Genomic DNA, 19426 nt, shown 5'->3' with positions numbered 1-19426 from the left:
CACTCTCACCACTATTATTCAACATAGTTTTGGAAGTGTTAGCCACAGCAATCAGAGAAGACAAAGAAATAAAAGGAATCCAAATCGGAAAAGAAGAAGTAAAATTGTCACTGTTTGCAGATGACATGATACTATACATAGAGAATCCTAAAGATGCTACCAGAAAACTCCTAGAGCTAATCAATGAATTTGGTAAAGTAGCAGGATACAAAATTAATGCACAGAAATCTCTTGCATTTCTATACACTAATGACGAAAAATCTGAAAGTGAAATTAAGAAAACACTCCCGTTTACCATTGCAACAAAAAGAATAAAATATCTAGGAATAAATCTACCTAAGGAGACAAAAGACCTGTATGCAGAAAATTATAAGACACTGATGAAAGAAATTAAAGATGATACAAATAGATGGAAAGATATACCATGTTCCTGGATTGGAAGAATCAACATTGTGAAAATGACTCTACTACCCAAAGCAATCTACAGATTCAATGCAATCCCTATCAAACTACCACTGGCATTTTTCACAGAACTAGAACAAAAAATTTCACAATTTGTATGGAAACACAAAAGACCCCGAATAGCCAAAGCAATCTTGAGAACGAAAAATGGAGCTGGGGGAATCAGGCTCCCTGACTTCAGACTATATTACAAAGCTACAGTAATCAAGACAGTTTGGTACTGGCACAAAAACAGAAATATTGATCAATGGAACAGGATAGAAAGCCCAGAGATAAACCCACGCACATATGGTCACCTTATCTTTGATAAAGGAGGCAAGCATATACAGTGGAGAAAAGACAGCCTCTTCAATAAGTGGTGCTGGGAAAACTGGACAGATACATGTAAAAGTATGAAATTAGAACACTCCCTGACACCATGCACAAAAATAAACTCAAAATGGATTAAAGACCTAAGTGTAAGACCAGACACTATCAAACTCTTAGAGGAAAACATAGGCAGAACACTCTATGACATACATCACAGCAAGATTCTTTTTGACCCAGCTCCCAGAGAAATGGAAATAAGAACACAAATAAACAAATGGGACCTAATGAAACTTAAAAGCTTTTGCACAGCAAAGGAAACCATAAACAAGACCAAAAGACAACCATCAGAATGGGAGAAAATATTTGCAAATGAAGCAACTGACAAAGGATTAATCTCCAAGATTTACAAGCAGCTCATGCAGCTCAATAACAAAAAAACGAACAACCCAATCCAAAAATGGGCAGAAGACCTAAATAGACATTTCTCCAAAGAAGATATACAGATGGCCTACAGACACATGAAAGAATGCTCAACATCATTAATCATTAGAGAAATGCAAATCAAAACTACAATGAGATATCATCTCACACCGGTCAGAATGGCCATCATCAAAAAATCTAGAAACAATAAATGCTGGAGAGGGTGTGGAGGAAAGGGAACTCTCTTGCACTGTTGGTGGGAATGTAAATTGATACAGCCACTATGGAGAACAGTATGGAGGTTCCTTAAAAAACTACAAATAGAACTACCATACGATCCAGCAATCCCACTACTGGGCATATACCCTGAGAAAACCATAGGTCAAAAAGAGTCATGTACCAAAATGTTCATTGCAGCTCTATTTACAATAGCCAGGACATGGAAGCAACCTAAATGTCCATTGACAGATGAATGGATAAAGAAGATGTGGCACATATATACAATGGAATATTACTCAGCCATAAAAAGAAATGAAATGGAGGTATTTGTAATGAGGTGGATGGAGTTAGAGTCTGTCATACAGAGTGAAGTAAGTCAGAAAGAGAAAAACAAATACAGTATGCTAACACATATATACGGAATCTAAGGGAAAAAAAAGCCATGAAGAACCTAGTGGCAAGACGGGAATAAAGACACAGACCTACTAGAGAATGGACTTGAGGATATGGGGAGGGGGTGGGGTGAGATGTGACAGGGTGAGAGAGTGTCATGGACATATATACACTACCAAATGTAAAATAGATAGCTAGTGGGAAGCAGCCGCATAGCACAGGGAGATCAGCTCGGTGCTTTGTGACCACCTAGAGGGGTGGGATGGGGAGGGTGGGAGGGAGGGAGATGCAAGAGGGAAGAGAAATGGGAACATATTGTATATGTATAACTGATTCACTTTGTTATAAAGCAGAAGCTAACACACCATTGTAAGGCAATTATACTTCAATAAAGATGTTTAAAAAAAAAAAAAAAAGAAGTTCATAGCCCTTACTGCCTTGAAAGCACAAAGCAAACCAGATTTAGGATGAAATGATGCTGTGCACTAAGCCGGAGAGACAGAGAGATCCAGCCTCTCCTCAATAACATTGTCGAACTCCTGCACCAACCAACCACCCACCTCCGCTTCCAATTCCAGCAACAATATTCCCTTCACCCACTCTGCATACTTTTCTGCTACTTGCATCTACATTGGGAAGGAGCGCGTTACACTGTAAGGAACTTTCAAATGTCAAGGGAGCAGTCCAGAAGTTTCAGCAACCACAAATGACAAAGTATCTACTACCTTCTATTACTACAATGGGCTAAAAGGCTTTTCAGGACTCCAAGCCCTAGAAACAGGACACTTACTGTAAGAAATAACAGAAACATTTTCATCTTTGCAGATATAAAAACCACAACTGCACTATCAACTTTCCATTCCCTAAAGAACAAAAACTCACAATTAATCGGAACTACTTAGGTTAAGAGGACTGTCAACAGCCATGCTTCTCCTGAATTACGACTTATCTTCCCCTTTCTCATCGAAAACAGCATTACTGTGATTATCACACCAAGAGCTAGGTATGCCTCGTGCCCAGCCCGTGTTTCAACGCGTCTACACATCCACGCACATAACCAGTCATCACCCTAAGCCCAGGCGTGCTGCTGATTCACTTCCTTACTGACAATCAGAGCCACGCCTGGAGCTCACAACAGCGGTCACACCTCTGGCTGCAGAGTCCTGAGCACTCGTGGGCCCTCCCTCAGCCTCACGGTTGATCACTCGCCTCATTTTGCAGGTGAGTAAGAGAAAGGACAGAGCGGCTGAGCATGAGTCTGAGGGGCTGAGTGAGTGATGGAGCCTGTGTCCAGCTCCCGCCGCGGGTCTCCCTGCACGATCACTCGCTGCCTCCGCTGAAAAGGCCACTCAGATCCATCAACCGCAAGACTCGGCGAAATAAAAGTTGATTCATACACAAAACGAAACGAAAAGAAAGTCTAATAAATGCTTACTTGTTTACCAGTGGAATACTAAGGGCCCAGCCAGCAGCAAAGTCTGGATATTTAAAAACTGTAGGATTTTCGGAAAAGGCATAATGGTGAATTATTGTGGATTCTTCATCATGTAATGCTTTTCCTAGAAACCATTCCTGTTAAATAAAGATATAAAATTTTTTGAAAAAGCCATTTCATGCACGACCAAAAACAAATTGATATCATGAGTTTTAGTTAAATATCCTGGGTGATAGAGAATAAGCACAGATTATATATTTCTAAAGAATTTTAACAAAAATATAATTATTACTCATATGATAATGAATATAGCATAATCTTGGTCTATAAAGAAAGTAATTTAAGATCAGATCATCAGGATGAACAAAATGTTAGGTTAGTCACCATTATACTATAAACACATAAAAGTGGTATTTTATAGAATATTCCATATCAAAATACTATTAATGTGAAGAAAACAGTGTTCCTTTATGTCCCACTGAGGTTTGCAAAGAAGAATTTGAAAAATTCCTTCCAGAATCAGTGCCTGTTTTGTTCATGTATTCATTCATTCAATTAACATTTATTATCATTTGTTATCAATTAACATTTATCCCACGCCAGGTGGGAACAGAACTTACACAATAGTGGGGAGACAGAAAAGGGTGAAAAGGGTCTAGAAGTAAGGGCAGTCTGTAGATAGACCTACCCAGACAAGGTCTACAACCCAGAAGAATATTAAATGCACAAGACCAGACCAATAACAGAGAAAAATGAGAAATAGAGATTCACAGATAAACCAGGTTTTGCAGTTTAAAAAATATATAATTAATATGTTTAAGAAAATAGATGAAAAGATGATCATTTTTACCAAAGAACTAGAATCTATAAACAAGAGTCAAATGGAAATTCTAAAACTGAATAATGCAATAACTCAAGTAAGGAATTCCAGAGAATATTAGACAAAACAGAAGAGAGAATAGTGACCTGGAAGGTAAGTCAGTAAAAAATATCCACATTTATGCACAAAAAAGAAAACAGAGGAACATACAAAAAAGAGCTTAAGTGCAACATGGGACACAGTGAAAGGTCTAAAATACATGATGCTCAAACTAAGCGAAGTAAGTCAGAAATAGAAAGACAAATACCATATGATATCACTTGTATGTGGAATCTAAAGTATGGCACAAATGAACCTATCTACGAAACAGAAACAGACTCACAGACATAGAGAACAGACGTGTGGTTGCCAAGGCGGAGGAGGGGAGGGAGAGGGATGGACTGGGAATTTGGGGTTGGTAGATGCAAACTATTACATTTAGAATGGATAAACAACAAGGTCTTACTGTAGAGCACAGGAACTATATCCAATCTCCTGGCATACCATAATGGAAAAGAATACTTAAAAAAAGAATGTATGTATGTGTAAAACTGAGTCACTTTGCTGTACAGCAGAGATTGGTACAACATTGTAAATCAACTATACTTCAATAAAAAAATAAATAAAATACATGATGTTCAAAACCCAGAACAGGAAGAGACAATGGAACTCAATCAATATTTGAAGAAACACAAGGCTTAGAATCTTCTTAAAAACTGACAGAAGTCATCAAGCCATAGATTCAAGAAGCTCTATAAACTCTAATCAAGAGACATACAAAGAAAACCACGTAGGCAAATGCTGGTTGAAAATCTTGAAAGTAATTTTGGGGGAGAGGTGTACACATTTCTTTCAAAGGAGCAAAAATAAGACATACAGTTAACTTTTCAACAAAAACAAGAGAAGTGAAAGAACGGAGCATCTTTACAGTGATAGAAAATTACTGCTGACCTGGAGTGCGACACCTCATGAAACTGTCTTAGGTGCAGTGGGAAACCACAGGAAGTTTTTGAGCAGGTGAGCAAGAAGATCTGAATTACAGAGATACTGGATTATTGGGATGGCAAGAATGGAAACCAGGAGAGCAGCTAGGATGCTTAAATCATGGTCAAGGAAAGAGATGACGGTAGCCTGGACCAGAGTAATAGTATTCAACACAGCGAGAAGATAGATGAGAGGTGTATCCTGGAGGGAGACGCCACTGAATGTGCCAGCATGAGATTGAGGGGGAAGAGGAATCAATCACCAGCCCCAGGTTTTTTCATATGAGCAACTAAATAGACAGTGATGCCATTTCTGAGATGCAGGAGACTGAAGATGGAAGAGGTTAAAAAGGGGCATGAAGAGTTCAGTTCTGAACAAGTTGAGTTTGAGGCTCCTAGTAGACAAGTAGGCGGCTGGACATCGGAGTAGGGAGCACGTAACTCCCTCCCTCAGTTCCTTCACGCTTGGCTCAAATGTGACCTGATCTGTGAGATTTTTCCTGAACACCCTCTACAGAAAAGTAAGCCCATCCCAATCTATCCTTCATCCCTCTTATTTTGCTTTGTTTTTCTCCATAACACTTATTACCATCTGACACATTGTTTCACGTTTGCCTGTCTCCCCTGCCAAAGACTATCCTCTCCTTGTGACCAGGGATGTTGTCCATTTTGCTCACTGCTGTATCCCAGGATACCTAAATGTCCCAGGTGCCCCTAGTTTTGTGTTAAATGACGCAGCAAGCCCGGGAGAGCTTTCAAAGGCAACTATGAAAGAAATGTCAGCAGATAATTTAACTCAAGTACCCTAAGTTCTAAAAGTTTTGTATATTTTCTCTCTTACCCAACCATCACCCCCTCACTCCCTATCCCTTATCAGAAAATAAAAGTAGGAGGGATACAGTGCTGTCTCCTCAGGGCCCTCTTCTGCTCATGGTTGTGTTCCAAATACCTCCCAGAGTCTTAGTTTGGGCCAATTCAGCAACAAGTCATAAATGAACATACGTGAAAGCCAGTAACACAACTGTGTGTCTAGGTTCATAGTTCCACCCGAGGATTTCTTCCTGACACCTTATGGATATATTAAGTCACCACTGAGCAAGAGAAGTAATTATAAGGCAAATAGCCTTGGCTTGAGATAGAATATTCACGATCTTTTTAAAAAATCAAACAACTAAACATTAACCAATATGAAAATCATCACATTTAACACACCATGTAAATATAGCTTGTTTAAAGAAAGTAAACACTTCAGTATATTTTAGCACCTTTCTCAATAATCTTTCACTATTATAAACTCCTGTTCCAGACATAAATTTATGCAGAACATGTTTTTATGTTTCAACAACTAATAGCAGTTCAGCTATTATCTAGTATATAAGATTGTTTTTCAATATTTTTTGGGGGGTTATACTGTAAACTACTCTAAGGGAGAAATTAATATAGATTCTGTGAAGAGACACTCCCCCATCTTTCTTAATAATTTTCTTAATGCCTTCTTAATAAAGACAATTACAATCAAGACAGACTGTAAAAGAATAACTCAACGTTCTATTAGTATGTTAGAATTACTCTTTGCTAGCACTCCTGTTATCACCTCTATTAAAAATTAAAAATTAAAGACATTTCAGCAAATACACACATATTAAAAGCATACTGTGGGGAAAAAACAGAAAGACTTCAATAAGATACAGAAATTTATAGAAATCACCTAGAAAGGCAATTTAACACAGATTAACTACTTTAATAAAGATTAAAGTTTTTTATTTAAAATATTGTATAACAGCATAAATTTGCATTAGTAAGAATGACAAAATGATATTGAAGGGAAAAAATGTCCGAATCCAACAAAATAACTGATACTCTAACACATAATTATGAGTTTAATGTCATTTATCTCTGTCAATATCAAAGCCAGGTTTGTCTTATATACTTTTTTCCTAAAATTTCATATGGTAGGGGGAAGAAAACACACTGGTTTGAGCTAACTGCAACATTATGTAATTTTTATTCCCTAATGCTAGTTTCAAAAGAAACAAAGCATCCTAGATGTTTTTTTCACGTGGTATTGCTCACAAAAGAAGAAGAAAGCATCTCATTTTACCTCTGGCTCTGTACTTGCTTTTCATGAACTTGCTTTGAACTTATTTATCATTCCAATTTTCATTAAAAAGTACAGTGAGTCACCATCTTCTGTACAGAATTAGAGCTATGGATAATGGAAAAAATAATCTCCAGGTGAAACGAACACTAGGAGGAGACGAAAACTCCTACATCCTAAAAAAGATCTGGGAGTTTTTCTCAAGTCAAAGGCAAACGTAAAAGCCTAACAAATGTTTTACATAAAATACGGCACCGAGTACACAGCTGCTGCTCAATATCATCTGAAAAGACTAGATGAGACACGTTCATAATTCTTTTCTCCTTTGAAGGAATTATTCTTTTAACCTAACAACCTTCTCATTCAATTATATCTGTACTTTCCCAGAAATCAAATGCATGAAGAGAAATCAGAATGGGTCCTTCCAGCATTTAAAAAAACATCAAGACCAGTGGTTTTATTATAGTGACAAACTTTCCAGCATTTGAGAAATCAACCTAATGATCGCTGTTGCCGAACTCTGTGTGTCCACATCAACAAGCCAAGCGGGCACCCAGAAGCCACGGCTCCTTTTCCACATCCTCCTTAAATCTGACTCACTTCTGGAGTGGGCGTCAGAACAGGGGTGGGCCAGGTGTCCAGTGGTCCCAGAAAGGACCCAGTTCTGCTTATTTCACGTTTAAAGAATTCCGTAAGTTGATCAGGGCGCAGCCTGGGCTGCTCCAAGAGAACTGAACAGCCTGATTTCCTCTCCACGTAACTCCAGGGCTGCCTCTAAACCCTAAACCTCCAGAGACACTGAACGTAGCCCAGCAGGACAGCGGACGTTACAGAGTTATTCAGTCACATGCAAATATTTACTGACCGCCTACTAAGTGTTAAACACTGCTCAGTGCTCAGACGGAACTTAGAGGTAAACAAGATCCAGCTGCAACATCATATCTGCACAAGATAAAAATGTTAAAATATGAAAGTAGCGGTGAACTTCTCACCCAAGATGCACACTGTCTCACCTCCAGACCTTCTCAAATATTGTTCCCTCCGCTTAGAGCACTCTCTCCTATTAACTCCTACTCATCCCACGGGCTCAGATTAGATGTCACTTCCTGTCATGACCTTCCCAGATTCGGTCTGATACCCTGCTGTGTGCTTCTAACAGCGCCCGATGTTTCCCTTAAACGTCTCCCTTTTAATGGTAATTGCTTTTTTTTTTCTTTTTTTTTTAACATCTTTATTGGAGTATAATTGCTTTACAATGGTGTGTTAGTTTCTGCTTTATAACAAAGTGAATCAGTTATACATACACATATGTTCCCAAATCTCTTCCCTCTTGCATCTCCCTCCCTCCCACCCTCCCTATCCCACCCCTCTAGGTGGTCACAAACCACCCAGCTGATCTCCCTGTGCTATGCGGCTGCTTCCCGATAGCTATCTATTTTATGTTTGGTAGTGTATATATATGTCCATGCCACTCTCTCACTTTGTCACAGCTTACCCTTCCCCCTCCCCATATCCTCAAGTCCATTCTCTAGTAGGTCTGTGTCTTTATTCCCGTCTTACCCCTAGGTTCTTCATGACCTTTTTTTTTTTCCCTTAGATTCCATATATATGTGTTAGCATATGGTATTTGTTTTTCTCTTTCTGACTTACTTCACTCTGTATGACAGACTCTAGGTCCATCCACCTCACTACAAATATCTCAATTTCGTTTCTTTTTATGCCTGAGTAATATTCCATTGTATATATGTGCCACATCTTCTTTATCCATTCATCCAATGATGGACACTTAGGTTGCTTCCATGTCCTGGCTATTCTAAATAGAGCTGCAATGAACATTTTGGTACATGACTCTTTTTGAATTATGGTTTTCTCAGGGTATATGCCCAGTAGTGAGATTGCTGGGTCGTATGGTAGTTCTATTTGTAGTTTTTTAAGGAACCTCCATACTGTTCTCCATAGTGGCTGTATCAATTTACATTCCCCCCAACAGTGCAAAAGGGTTCCCTTTTCTCCAACCCTCTCCAGCATTTATTGTTTGTAGATTTTTTGATGATGGCCATTCTGACCGGTGTGAGATGATATCTCATTGTAGTTTTGATTTGCATTTCTCTAATGATTAATGATGTTGAGCATTCTTTCATGTGTCTGTTGGCAATCTGTATATCTTCTTGGCAGAAATGTCTATTTAGGTCTTCTGCCCATTTTTGGATTGGGTTGTTTGTTTTTTTGTTATTGAGCTGCATGAGCTGCTTGTAAATTTTGGAGATTAATCCTTTGTCAGTTGCTTCATTTGCAAATATTTTCTCCCATTCTGAGGGTTGTCTTTTGGTCTTGTTTATGGTTTCCTTTGCTGTGCAAAAGCTTTTAAGTTTCATTAGGTCCCATTTGTTTATTTTTGTTTTTATTTCCATTTCTCTAGCAGGTGGGTCAAAAAGGATCTTGCTGTGATTTACGTCATAGAGTGTTCTGCCTATGTTCTCCTCTAAGAGTTTGATAGTGTCTGGTCTTACACTTAGGTCTTTAATCCATTTTGAGTTTATTTTTGTGTATGGTGTTAGGGAGTGTTCTAATTTCATACTTTTACATGTACCTACCTGTCCAGTTTTCCCAGCACCACTTATTGAAGAGGCTGTCTTTTCTCCACTGTATATTCTTGCCTCCTTTATCAAAGATAAGGTGGCCATAGGTGTGTGCGTTTATCTCTGGGCTTTCTATCCTGTTCCATTGATCTATATTTCTGTTTTTGTGCCAGTACCATACTGTCTTGATTACTGTAGCTTTGTAGTATAGTCTGAAGTCAGGAAGCCTGATTCCTCCAGCTCCATTTTTCGTTCTCAAGATTGCTTTGGCTATTTGGGGTCTTTTGTGTTTCCATACAAATTGTGAAATTTTTTGTTCTAGTTCTGTGAAAAATGCCAGTGGTAGTTTGATAGAGATTGCATTGAATCTGTAGATTGCTTTGGGTAGTAGAGTCATTTTCACAATGTTAATTCTTCCAATCCAAGAATATGGTATATGGTCCCTCCTCTCTCTGCTACTCTGTACCATCCAGGCAGTCGGGACCCTTGTCTGTCTGTCCTAGCCTCCGCTATCATAGTGCTTGATACACAGTTGGTACTCAAAAAATATTTGTCTAAAATAATGTGGTCATTGTTGATAAAGAGAAATAACCAATTTAAATTTATTTCTTAACTCTAGGTTATATCAATAGTTTTTTAATTCTCTACAATTGATAACCCATATAGATTTTTTTCATTTAAAAATGGCTCATTTTAAGTTCCATCCTTCTGAAAGCTCCAAACATCAAAGAGAAATATTTAACATTGCTTCCAGATATTCAACTGTTGTTTCATTCTTCTTTTTTTTTTTTTAAGTGAAAGCAGGTTTTTTTGAGAGAGATACACATTGCATAGACAGAATGTGCTCCGTTTCACAAGGCAAGAGCAGCCTATTTCATTCTTCTTAATTTTAAATTAAGTGTTTTTATTAGACTGAAAAACCTCTTAATCAAAATTAAACTTCTTTTAAGCATTTTCTCCAAAATAAAAACACTTGTATTGAAATTGTATTTACCTTTGATGGGTCATATCTTCTGAGTGCTTCTAAGAGTTGTGGAATTTGTATTCTTGTCTCTTCTTCACAGAAGAAAATCCATGATGAATTTCTGCTATATGTTACAGAAAAGCTGACAAAAACAAATAGGTTATAGTAATCACCTTTATAAAGTGAGTTTATAATAAGGTTTAAAACTGATAAACAGGAAGCGGATGAAGGACATACAAAATGGCAAGAAATCTGGATTTTTTTTCCCATAATATTTTTCTTCCATGTATAATTTAAGCTTATAGGAAAGACAGATACTAATGGTTTATGAAACAGCTAGACTTCTTAAAGTTAATTCTTTCTATGACAAACCCCAATTCAGAAGAGACATAATTCTCAAATAAAATATCAAATATATTGACATTATATCTTTTAGGAAAGAAACATATTTAAAAATAAAAGCGATTCATGATTAAGAATCAATCATCAATGCTTAAACTATGAATAATGCAGTTTGACTATAAACATATCTAATTTCTCTAATATTAAGTTAAAGTAGTTCTAAAGACACATGGTACACTAGATATAAAAACGGGAGACTCAGAGAACTGAATCATTTTTGTAAAAAAATCCAAGAAATACCTAACTAGTTTGAAGTAGTACTTATGATGTATAGCTTGGGAAGAAGTGTTTTAGATACAAGACAAACAGTAAGAAGCTGGGGAATTACGGTCAGTGTAGATTAATTCAAATAAAACCCACTGCCTAGTGAAACAGGAAAAAAAAAGAAAAAAGAATCAATCACCAAGAAATCCGATTACAGTAGCGGTCATAGAGTCCAAATTGGCTTTACTTCCTAACTCTGAGGAAAAAACACCCTCTGAGTAAGAAAACTAGGGAGCCTACGAGCGTCAGGTAGAGATGCCAATAATGAGCACGTGTCACGTGAAACGTACTGCGGTAACAACGGAAGTATGGTCCACGCGCCTTCCTGCTGAGCCAGCTGGTGAAGGAGGAGGACTCTGGGGACTTCCTGAAGAAACAATCATCAAAGCAGAGAAACAAATAAAAAACACAATATGACCGCAACAATTTCTCAAAAAGACTCAAATTTAAAACCAGGTATTTTTAAAGATCTGACGCTTTGCTCTTCCTACTCGTCTTTTTTTCCTTCCCTTTGAGAGCTACTAGAAGTGAAGGATTTTAGCTGAAGCCACACAACCTCCTCAGCCCCCAGGCTCCGCACGGCGCAGAGGTCCTCCAGGAAGGGTCTCCAGTGACACCCGGAGCAGACCTGGAATTTGCAGACGTGCAAAGGGGACTGGAAGGCAAGAGCCCAGCGGAAGTCAGGGCAAACTCAGAGGCATAAAGACAGCTTTCCCTGTGTACACAACAGAGGAAGCACGTGGAAAATAAAACACTTCGGGCTAAACAAGAAGATATAATAGCCAATTTACCTCAAGTGAAGAAAAAATTTTAGAGTGCCCTAAAAACACTAAAACACCATCATAATGAAGAGCTTTGGGTCTAAACACTAGAAATAGAATCCTCAAGTATTCAGGGAACAACAGTAATAGCGTAATGAAGGAATATCAAAATTTATAAACTTAGGAGGAACTAAGATCCAGAAATAGACACAACTACGGTTACATATACATACCTGCTCTACTATAGAGAGAGAGAGAGTCATATCTTTAAAGCTATAAATGTGAGCTTTGAAGTTAAGCACTATTTAATCTATTTCAAGTTGAGACAAGTCAAAACCCAGACACCTAATATGCTTGGACACCCCCCAACAAACTGTAGGATATTCTGTGTTTTGTAGTGCCTACAGCCCGGTAATTGTTACAAAAGACTTTAAGAATACATGCTTAACTATATGAAATATTACCACACTAAAGTAGAAGCCATACCATTCTTTAAGTTCACATAAGTTTATTATTTAAGAAGAAAAGAATGGTTTCCAATATAAATCTTCGGGAATATCAAATAAGCCTCACTTCTTCATCACATGCAGTATTTTTTTAACTGCCGTGTACAAATATGAAACGTAAAAACAGTAATCAAAGGTTAAATCACACTAACAATATGGCACGTCAGAGAGAAAAAGCAAACTCCTAAAGGTTGAATTAGCAGCTCCCCAATGTAATCTGGGCTTTCCTGTTGATTCTGAATAATGAAGTAATTTTCATTGTCTTTTCAAAAACTGCTATATGTATATGTGTATATATACACACATATATTAGCTATATGCTGTATACACATACATATATATGCCATATATATATATACATGTCTATACATATACATGCATATATAGCTATATGCTTGTACATACATATGGCATATATACATATATACACATACATATATATCACACACATACATATTCATGAGGATTATATAAGAGCAAAAATCATGTGTGAAGAAAACTAGTAACATTAATATTTGCATAAAACTTTCAAATAATTATGGGAGCACGCTAATATGAACTAGCTAGAAAAGAAACACAGCAAACACTAAAAGAAGTCTTACAAGAAAATAAGTTGCAAATGAGCTATTATATAGCAACTTAAATTATAATAATGAAGACATTATGACAATGGGAATGTCTTTCTGTGAAATGTTAAAACGCATAATTCCAACCATGTAAAACAAAATCACAGATGAATAGAGACTGGAAAGGAGCCAGAAAAATGAAAATATTTGGGTTAGAAGGATGAAATTATTACATATATGCTTTAAAATATATTTTAAATAAAAAATTGTTTTGAGCAAAAATAAATACGAAAATGTGGTCACCAATCAAGAACCACCCTTCCGAGTTTTAGGAACTATACAAGTGATGTCAACAAGTATTACACCCAGACAGGTAACCTCTGCAGAAAGGCTGTGAGGGCACTTTCCTGGCAGAGGTGCAGAGGCAGGCCTACAAATACCTTCTGTCATGACAATTTGCAGCAGGCAAAGGTTTAGTCAGCACAAAGGAGGAGTTATATTCTAGACTAAAATAAACTCTCTGGATTACTAGTGGGTTACAATCTTTCCTATCTCCATTACTTTCTGTTTACTAAATCACATGCCTGGATTTTGTATTTGCTTCCGTTGGTGAACACAAAAATGGCAATCAAGTTTTCTGTACCCCTGTATCTCCAAATAGAAACATTTCAAAAACTAGTATGCTATGTTGATAACTATCTCCAAGTATGTGTGAATACCTTTGTCTCAAAAATATAAAATAGGTCCTCCCCTGATACTCAGAAACCTGGTCTTGATTAACTCTTGATTAAGCCAAAGCCATTCTACTTATAAACTTTTGTCTACTAATCCTCAAAAAGGACCAAGAGCTTTTATTCTTGTTTTATATATATGTGTGCATATATATATATGCATGTATGTTTGTGTGTCTGTGTGTATATATTCTGTGTGTGACTGCACACACAGACCCAGACTTAGATACACACATACTCATATGTATTGGCACCTCTAAGATAAAATAATTTAAAAGGTCACAATAAAATTTTCCATCAAATGATCTTATATCAGTTCTTACCACTCGGGATTGTAATAATTTATGTTCTTTATATCTACTGTCTGTTCTATCCACAAGACTTAAACCTCCTTAAAGATGCCACATCACCACCTGACAGCATTTTTAGATGAAAAGAGAGTCTTTTAGTATGTAATTGCAGGGATGAATAAGGAAGAGTTTTCAAATGAAAAATCAAGGAAAAAGTAAGAAAATGTTCTATCAACAGAGCCCTTTGGAATAAAAGCTAAAAGCTATAACAAAGGCAGTCATGCCTGTCAGCAATCTAAATGATGCCTATTCACCAAACCATGAAACTATTTCAAACCTAAAAGTTGAAGGTAAAATTCTATCAAAAATGAGATAACACCATAACAGAGGCAAGCATAAAGGGACTAAAAATACAAATAATCAAATATGGGTAAATGACAGAAAAGGAAAAAAAAAAAAGAAAAAGTTGATCACAGTAATTTAAACATCTTACGTTAACACTATTTGTCTTGTTGAACCAAAATCTACCTTTATTTCCATCACTGGCATCTACTGCTATCCTAATAAGCATTTTGAAGTCAGAAAGCCTACTGGACCTTCAGGCAGTACTTCCTTTGAACATTTTTTATCAAGGCATATTCATATTTAATGCCATTAATAATTATTGAGAACCAACAAATTCAAAACCAACACTCTACTTCATTACCTGGTTCTCATACATATTCATCATCTTCATTTGGGAAAGGGATTTGATTTCATAGCTGAGCATTCTAAAAATGCTTTGAGAATGGAGAAAACCCATTATTCTTGATATGGAGGCAGAAATCATTAAAAATTTATATCTAGAAATAGTATGAATGCCAACATTTGAACATGGATCAAGGCAGATTAATATTTTAAATGTCATAAATAACTTTATTAGGCAAATTTGGTTTTGAACCACTTTAGTCTTTCTGCCTCTGTCTGGAGAAAGTTCAACTAATTTAACTCCATGATGCTGGCCTCTTCCCTTGTCAACAGACTATTTCCCAATATTTGTTACTTGTCCATACCTTAAGTACATAAGTTTATGGTCTAATTCGGTCTCATTATTCAGACCAAGTACTAAATCAGAAAGCAAAACCCAAGATATTTGTTCAGTATTAGGCAAAAGTTCTAAAGGACTGAATCCTGCTTTTAAGACTGATTCCAGTTCAACTGTATTTCCAAATTCCAACTATTACATAGTTCTTAGGCACTGAACTGAGCTTTTAGACCAACAAATAAATCATGACAAAAATTAACATCTGTTTATTGTTATTTCTTCCATAAGAAGTAGGTCTATCTTATGAGGATATAATATCCTGTTTGGAACATGTATCAGACACATTTACTAGCCTTTAAAAACCCAGGATTCACATGTGGACCAGGAGATTACAGTGATGCCATAATAACAAACATTCCAGGAATCTGAGCCTACGTTAAAATATATTTTTTCCCCAGAAACCTGTCATTTCCTAACAAGAGAAAAATATCACCTCATCATTGATATAATTTCTTTTTATTAAATATTTACTTTGAAATGCATTACTATGTACATTTTTATAGCTCACATAACTCTGTTTTAACTAATCATTCACTCGTTCATGAAAGGCAATAAAGCTTAGCACGTAGGGACCTGATTTCTGGAGCCAAAGTGCTCGCTGCAGCTCTTCTGAGCCCTGCAGCCTCGAGCAAGTTCCCAGACCTGCCTGTGGTCTGTTATCTCTAACATGGGGGTCACAACAGTCCTGGGGATCAAGTGAGTTAATACACGCCAAGCACTTGGCACAAGCTTGCATGTGATGGTTATTAATATTGTTATGATTGTACAATATTTGTTGAGCAACTACTATGTGCCAGGCGCTGTTCTAGGAACATAGTAAACAGCTGTGAAGAGACCGGGTAGAGTCTTGGATCTGACCTCTTGGATCTCAAGTTCTAATGAAGGATACAGGCAATAAGCAAATATATCTAGAATATAATGCCAAGGATAAATGGTATTTAAAAAAAAAAAAAAAAAGCCAGGTAAGGTGAGAGAGGGCACGGACCACTGTTTACGAACTGGCGTGGAATTACGTGCACGCAGCAGTCGCAGCGATCTGCCGCCTGGCCCCGTGATTAAGGCCCCACCTATGTGTCAGCAGGCAGATCAGAACTGAGACGCAGGCCTGGCCGCACTGCTCGTTAGTGATGTGAGCCTGGGCAAGTCGCTCAATCCCTCTAAGCCCGTTTCCTCTCTGCAAATGGGGAGAATTACAGAAACCACTTCATAGACTTAGATGAGCTGACGCCTGAAGGCGGCACAGCGTACTGACATGAGCGCGAGGTAAAGTACCGGTGACGGTGAGCGCTCGGTGAACGTCAGCTGTGGTCACTGCTATGGTTTCCGACCCTCCTCCGGGGTCTCTACTGCAGACCCTGGCGCCGCGTATTAGGTGTGTCACTAGTGCCTCCAAGCCCACCTCCCCAAATGTGAACTCATGGTAGTAGCTCACAGAGTAGCTGACCCCTTTGCCAACGTCCTGCGAGACCCAAGATTTACTCTCTCCATCAGTGAGGGCCCTCACAGTCGCCCCGGCAAACTCTTCCTGTTTCTTCAAGGCTCAGTTCAAATGTCATGACAAAGCCTCCGCCGACCTTTCCCGGCAGGGCGGGCGGGCTGCGGCCTGGCCTGGGTTCTCACGGTGGGTGCTCGTGCGGCTGCGGGAAGTGACGTGCAGGGCCCCGCCCCCAGCACGAGCCTCCCAGGGGGTGGCACAGGCAGGGCCCCCCTCCACCGTGACTCACCGGGAGAGGGTCACCCTGCAGGGCATCACCCGCCCCAGAGCACTGGCCTCCTCCAACACGTGCACGCACGCACGGCCACCTCACTTGGTCCCCTGGGCACCGATGTCACCACCAGGAGAGTGAGAGCTAAAGCGACCACTTGGGACTTCCCCGGTGGCACAGTGGTTAAGACTCCACGCTCCCCATGCAGGGGGCCCGAGTTCGATCCCTGGTCACGGAACTAAGATCCCACATGCATGCCGCAACTAAGAGTTTGCATGCCACAACTAAGGAGCTGGCAAGCCACAGCTAAGGAGCCCACCTGCCGCAACTAAGACCCCGTACAACCAAGTATAAATAAATAAATTAAGTAAGTAAATAAATAAATAAACCACTTGTATGGGTCCCTAGCTCCAGACTCAGAGTCCTGCACGGCAACAGCCAGCTGGCCACCCTCCATGAGCTGGGGAGACCCCGAGTCTGGCCTCTGATGTCCTGAGTGGGCCAAGCCCACTCCCACTAGATTCACACCAGGTAGAAATCTCCAGTAAGGGAAGGTGTCCAAATGCTGGGCGCCAAACAGAGACCCACGTTCACATGGTGTGAAGAATTCATTACAGCTGAGGAAGTGCACTCGGTCTCACTGCTCTGTTTTCTCCTGGAGCATCTTGCCCAGGCCCTTGCCTAAGCAAATATTCCACAAAGATTTGGTAAATGGATGCATAAATTCTTACTCAACAGCAACGTAGTAAGAACTCCACTTTAATAAACAACTTAATGTGATTACTTAACACCTACCGATTACAACAAAAAACAAACTTTCACTAAGTAATTAAGCATCCAATTGCTCTCCCCTAAAAACGAAAGTTTTGTGAAAGCGACTCGACTCTCACGGCTAACGTTTTAATGAAGCACCTCACGTTGTCTCCTTGACAATAAAAAAAAGTCTAAAACTAGAAAACACAAGGCCATTTTCTCAAGCTTCTTCATGCTAATCTATGAAAGGCTTTGCTCCCAGCTTTCCTGGCTTATCGCATGGAAATGAGGTTTTTTAAACTAATGAGCCAAGACCTAACTCTTCTTGAGAAAACAGTGATTTCCAAAACTTTCTGTGAATAAGCAGAAAGAATCATTTATCTGTAAGGTTGTGATTCTGCCAGCTTTTAAATAAAGTTCACACCACAAAAGAAGGCAACAAAATTGGAAGTGTCTGTTCTCTTCAGAAGCTATTTAGCTGTGGGAAGGCAGAGTATGAAGGTTTCTAGGCAGCTAGTCTGGCCCCTTTTGGCCTAAAACAGAAAATGTAATCCAGTATCGCCATAAAATGAAATTTACAGGGGCACCATACCCCCCCCCCAAAAAAGAAAACCTTATAAGCCTAACCCACCTCTGAATTTTCTTTTCTGTATTTGGAGAATGCCTTAAAAATGGGTCCATACGTAGACGTAGAGAATGGACTTGAGGACACGGGAAGGGGGAAGGGTAAGCTGGGACGAAGTGAGAGAGTAGCATTGACATATATACACTACCAAATGTAAAATAGATAGCTAGTGGGAAGCAGCCGCATAGCACAGGGAGATCAGCTCGGTGCTTTGTGTCCACCTAGAGGGGTGGGATAGGGAGGGTGGGAGGGACACACAAGAGGGAGGGGATATGGGGATATATGTATACATATAGCTGATTCACTTTGTTATACAACAGAAACTAACACACCATTGTAAAGCAATTATACTCCAACAGAGATGTTAAAAAAAAAAAAAAAAAGGATCCATAACTTATCCATGGTTCTGCCCCTCCCTCAGGTCCTGCCTTCATTCTAACTTCAGCCTGTCCCCTCTCTCTGAGTAGTCACTCCTACAGGGACTTATTCCCTGTCTCCCATTCAAAGTGATTCCCCAACCATACATGACCTGTGCCTTGTGCTAAGGTCATACTTCAGAGTCTTCAAAATGTGCATGAGTCTTTATGTCACTAGAACCTAGTTTTAAAAAAACACAATGATGCTTTCTCCTCTCTCCTTTATTGCTTCCAATTTAATCTTATTTTGAAATTCCTTTGGTGAATATTAATGGTTTCTATAATTTTAAGCTAGTGTTGATACATTTCTGAAGGTGCAGTAAAAATTATGTCAATCTAGGATCAGCCTTGGTTACCGGATCCCAGGTCCCAGAAGGGGAAAAAAACTCTCATTTGACAGCCTCTCCATCACAACATAAACTCAAGTTTCTCCAACAGAGTCTTCGCCAGAGACTGAGCTGTCTGTGCCCATTTCATGTAACAAAAAAAAAAAAAAAAAAAGAATTTTCACACGGACATTCACCCAAGAAGGAATTTTTTTCAAGTTCAAAAAGCAGAAGTCAAATTGCAATTGACACACAGATGCCATGCACATAATAGG

General features: G+C 38.7%; 1 protein-coding gene across 11 annotated transcripts in view; it reads right to left on the bottom strand.

Annotated features, from left to right (window-relative positions):
- Nucleotides 1-19426, bottom strand: part of B3GLCT (beta 3-glucosyltransferase) — a 119244-nt gene that overhangs the window by 57425 nt on the left and 42393 nt on the right. For all 11 annotated transcript variants that reach the window (XR_009498758.1, XM_059903049.1, XM_059903048.1 and 8 more), the window contains exons 5-7: nt 11678-11754; nt 10752-10863; nt 3239-3375 (exon numbers count right to left, since the gene is read on the bottom strand). Coding sequence is in view for 10 of the 11 variants with exons in the window: in XM_059903049.1 (XP_059759032.1) it covers nt 3239-3375; nt 10752-10863; nt 11678-11754 (326 nt within the window). In the remaining variant the exon portion in view is untranslated. The remainder of the gene's footprint in view (nt 1-3238; nt 3376-10751; nt 10864-11677; nt 11755-19426) is intronic.

The sequence above is a fragment of the Balaenoptera ricei genome, chromosome 18 (assembly GCF_028023285.1).
Source record: "Balaenoptera ricei isolate mBalRic1 chromosome 18, mBalRic1.hap2, whole genome shotgun sequence".
Classification (NCBI taxonomy): Eukaryota; Metazoa; Chordata; class Mammalia; order Artiodactyla; family Balaenopteridae; genus Balaenoptera; species Balaenoptera ricei.
This window is presented reverse-complemented; position numbering and strand designations above follow the sequence as displayed.